Source organism: Centruroides sculpturatus, unplaced genomic scaffold (assembly GCF_000671375.1).
Source record: "Centruroides sculpturatus isolate CEXI.00-Female unplaced genomic scaffold, Cexi_2.0 scaffold12, whole genome shotgun sequence".
Classification (NCBI taxonomy): domain Eukaryota; kingdom Metazoa; phylum Arthropoda; class Arachnida; order Scorpiones; family Buthidae; genus Centruroides; species Centruroides sculpturatus.
The window spans coordinates 144,756-148,226 of NW_019384438.1; the positions used below are offsets into that span (position 1 = coordinate 144,756).

The window sequence follows — 3,471 nt, forward strand, 5'->3', positions numbered from 1 at the left end:
AATAGAGAGGTTGAGGCGCACGTTTTAAACGTGTAAACGTGTACGTGTGACGTTCGGCGCCGCTTTCCCGTAAGCCTAAAAGTTTGACGATGGTGTATGGACTGTCGAGCGTGATTCCACCAACTATCCAAACACCATTGTCAAACTTTTAGGCTTACGGGAAAGCGGCGCCGAACGTCACACGTACACGTTTACACGTTTAAAACGTGCGCCTCAACCTCTCTTATAAGTTTAAAATGTGGAACATTATTGTAAAATAAACACAAATATTAAGATTAAAAAAGAAAATTCTAAAGTAGTAATATAACTCTTTCTAACCTGTTACCGGTGCGTCTACTAACTCTTAACGATCCAAAAAAAACGACCAAAACTAACGTTTTCGAACCCCTATAACGGTTCTTCTTCAGGCTTTCTTCAGGTTCTTCGAATCTCTGATGGAAATGCAGCTCGTACCAAACTTTAAATTAAGAGTTAGTAGACGCACCGGTAACAGGTTAGAAAGAGTTATATTACTATTCTCCGGTGTTGTGGTAAAGATGAGTAGTCTAAAGTAGTAAATTAGGAAAAGTAAATAACTACTGTTCTTTGTTAATATCAAAACTTGTAAACTAAAGACTAGTATCAGACATTGATTTTATCAAAACTATAGTTATAAAATTATTGGTAAGTGTTTGCAATGATATCAATAAAAATCAATTAATTTTCTAAAGAAAACATATGAAATTAGAGAAAAGCTAAATTTTATTTTGAATTATTGTGAAACCTTATAACCATACTAAAATTATTTGAATCTACAATGCAGTTTTTTGAAGTTTAAACGATTGTGTGGTATTTTAGTTTCCAGAATATTGTAAGGAAGACTGTTCAAAAATCTTATTCTTATTCTAATCAATGTAGAGTTATGAACTTAAATAATGTAATATATTACTAATTTTCATTTTTCAACTGTCAAATGTACAAATAAATAAAAAATACTTTGAATTTTGTTGCAATATAAGAATTCTTCCTACATCATTCCAAATCATTAAATAAATGTTTCTAAACTGAGAATTGTTAAGTATTTAATCAAAAAATTTATTTTGTTTAATAAAAATTGTTGATATGAAATAACCAGTGGCTTTATTTGTAAAATTTCAGCTCTGAATGAGGTGGTTGGGACCTTATCAGAGCTATAGACCATACCCACAAGACTAAAAATGTCAAAGGATAGTCTAAATGTGATCCCAAATGCAACCTATAAACATATGATAGACTTAATGAAGTATGCAACGCAACACTGATTGCACCCTGGGAATAGTTGGAGCATTTCTCATATTTTAAGCTTTTAGCTATCTTGAGTAAAGTGGAATACAGTTGATTTTATCATTGTTTTGAGAAACACCTCTGGATTTTTTCACTTTTAAATTTTACCCATTTTGAGTATCTTCAAAGTTTCAAATAGGCTGATTTCAGGAGGAGCTATATCTTATAAAGGGTCATGTGTAGACAGAACATTGATTCCTTTGACTTTTTTTACTTTTGTGGGCATGGTCTACAGCCATAAAAAATCCAACCACCTCATTCAGAGCTGCAATTTTATGTTGATTTAATTTATGTGTATTTATTTATATAGACATTGCAAAGTTTTGTAAACTTTTATAAAATGTTCCATGTCTCTCACTTTATGTATTTCCAAGTTTTGTTTTTTTAAATAAATCTTTTAAAAAGCTTTAATCATTATCTTCTAATTAATCTAGGTTTCAATATAAAAAACAAGCACAATGCATTTTTAAAATCTCTATAGCTTCCACCTGAAAAGCACACCCAATTTCATTACATTGCATACCGCTCTGTTTGTTATTGTATGTTCTGCAGAATATGTACAGCATAGTTAAAATTGATAAATAATGCAAACAGTAAACAGGAATTTTTCAAAGCGGTTTAGTATCTACTGCACGTAGACAGATGTTTCAAGAATATAAATGTGTTGATTTAACAACATAAAATTCATAATTCCACACATTTATATAAATATACACAATTCAAATATACTAGAAATCAACGAAACTCGGCACAATTCCGATTAATAAGATAAATCACTCAGTTAAGGAGCATTATCAAAACTTTTTTCCATTTATATGACCGGTTTAACCGTCTATTCCGTCAAATATTTCTTTGTATGTTACGAAATGGTTTTAAAATTATCTAAAATCATTTCATTTATAAAGGTTTGTCTTACCGAACCAAACATTTATCCCACTTATTTCTTCAAATTCACATTCTGTCATATTAAATTTTCTCAAGCTATTCTGATGGAAGTGTTCTTTTCAGTAAACAGATATGATTTTATGTGAAATTAATTCAAACATATTGTTTCTCAAGTAAAGTAAGACCAACCATAACAAATAAACGGCTGTATAGTAATACACTTATTTACCAAACTGATTTTTCTCCAGATTATTTCCATGGTTTCCCTCAATCTAAGCAATCACACTGTTTACCTTTCATTATTGTCTAAAATACTTCACTGTCAAATCATACAGTTTAAGAGATAACGCGAAGGTAAAGTTAAATTACCTAATAAATCGTGCTTTAAATTACCTAAATAACCGTATCCAATTTTTAAAATGACGACATTTAATTTAAAATATATTATTATAACACAAATATTATTAAATATAATAAGAAAAAAATTACGGACTAACTTTTTAAAACGAACTTTTCGTTTGGGTAGAGAAAATTGCGGGGAATCGGAATCGGATTCACTCTTAGTTAATTCTAACAGTTTAAGTCCATCGGCATGGTTCTGCATCTTCTCGCGTCATCAGTCAATATTCAAACGTTCGAAAACATCGAAACGAAAATCGCCATCTTTGTTTACTGTCGTCTCTACTGATGTCGTATAGACGCTTTCGACCAATAGCACAAATGTAGCCCAATTAAAAATAAAATAAAAATTCGACGAATCGAAAAAAATATATACGTCAAACATTTAAGCATTATTAAAAATTAAGTTTTTAAAACTATTTTAAAATTTAAATTATAAAAGAAGATTCTATTTAAAACAAAGTACAGCCGAGTTTATAAATACTGTACTTAATTCAAAATTACACTTTTTTTTTATTGGATATAATTTTTATTACGTCATTTTACACGAAATAAAAATCAAATAATACACAATCTGACAAAATGACGCAATAATATAATTACAATTACGTAATACGTGTATTAAAATGTAGGCTATATTTATTATAAAGCAATTTATTGTAATCGATCAATATTTTAAAATTGCATATTCGTTCTGCAATTAATTAATTCATTAATTACATTACTCGATTGAAATAAAATGCCTCGTCACCGTTTATAATTAAATTTAACCGCCGTTAATTAACAAGCGACGGCAATTTCATAACCACATAATAATAATAATACTAAAGTAATACGCGGAAGTTAACCTGATTTTGTTTACGCTATGTGTTAATGCACGTGTAT

The 3,471-nt window shown here is 29.4% G+C and overlaps 1 protein-coding gene across 1 annotated transcript in view; it reads right to left on the reverse strand.

Moving 5' to 3' along the window:
* The window catches only part of LOC111620042, a 24,098-nt gene extending 21,307 nt beyond the window's left edge, over positions 1 to 2,791 (reverse strand). The window contains exon 1 of the mRNA XM_023361887.1: positions 2,685 to 2,791. Coding sequence (XP_023217655.1) covers positions 2,685 to 2,791 — 107 coding nt within the window. The remainder of the gene's footprint in view (positions 1 to 2,684) is intronic.
* Positions 2,792 to 3,471: the final 680 nt, after the last annotated feature.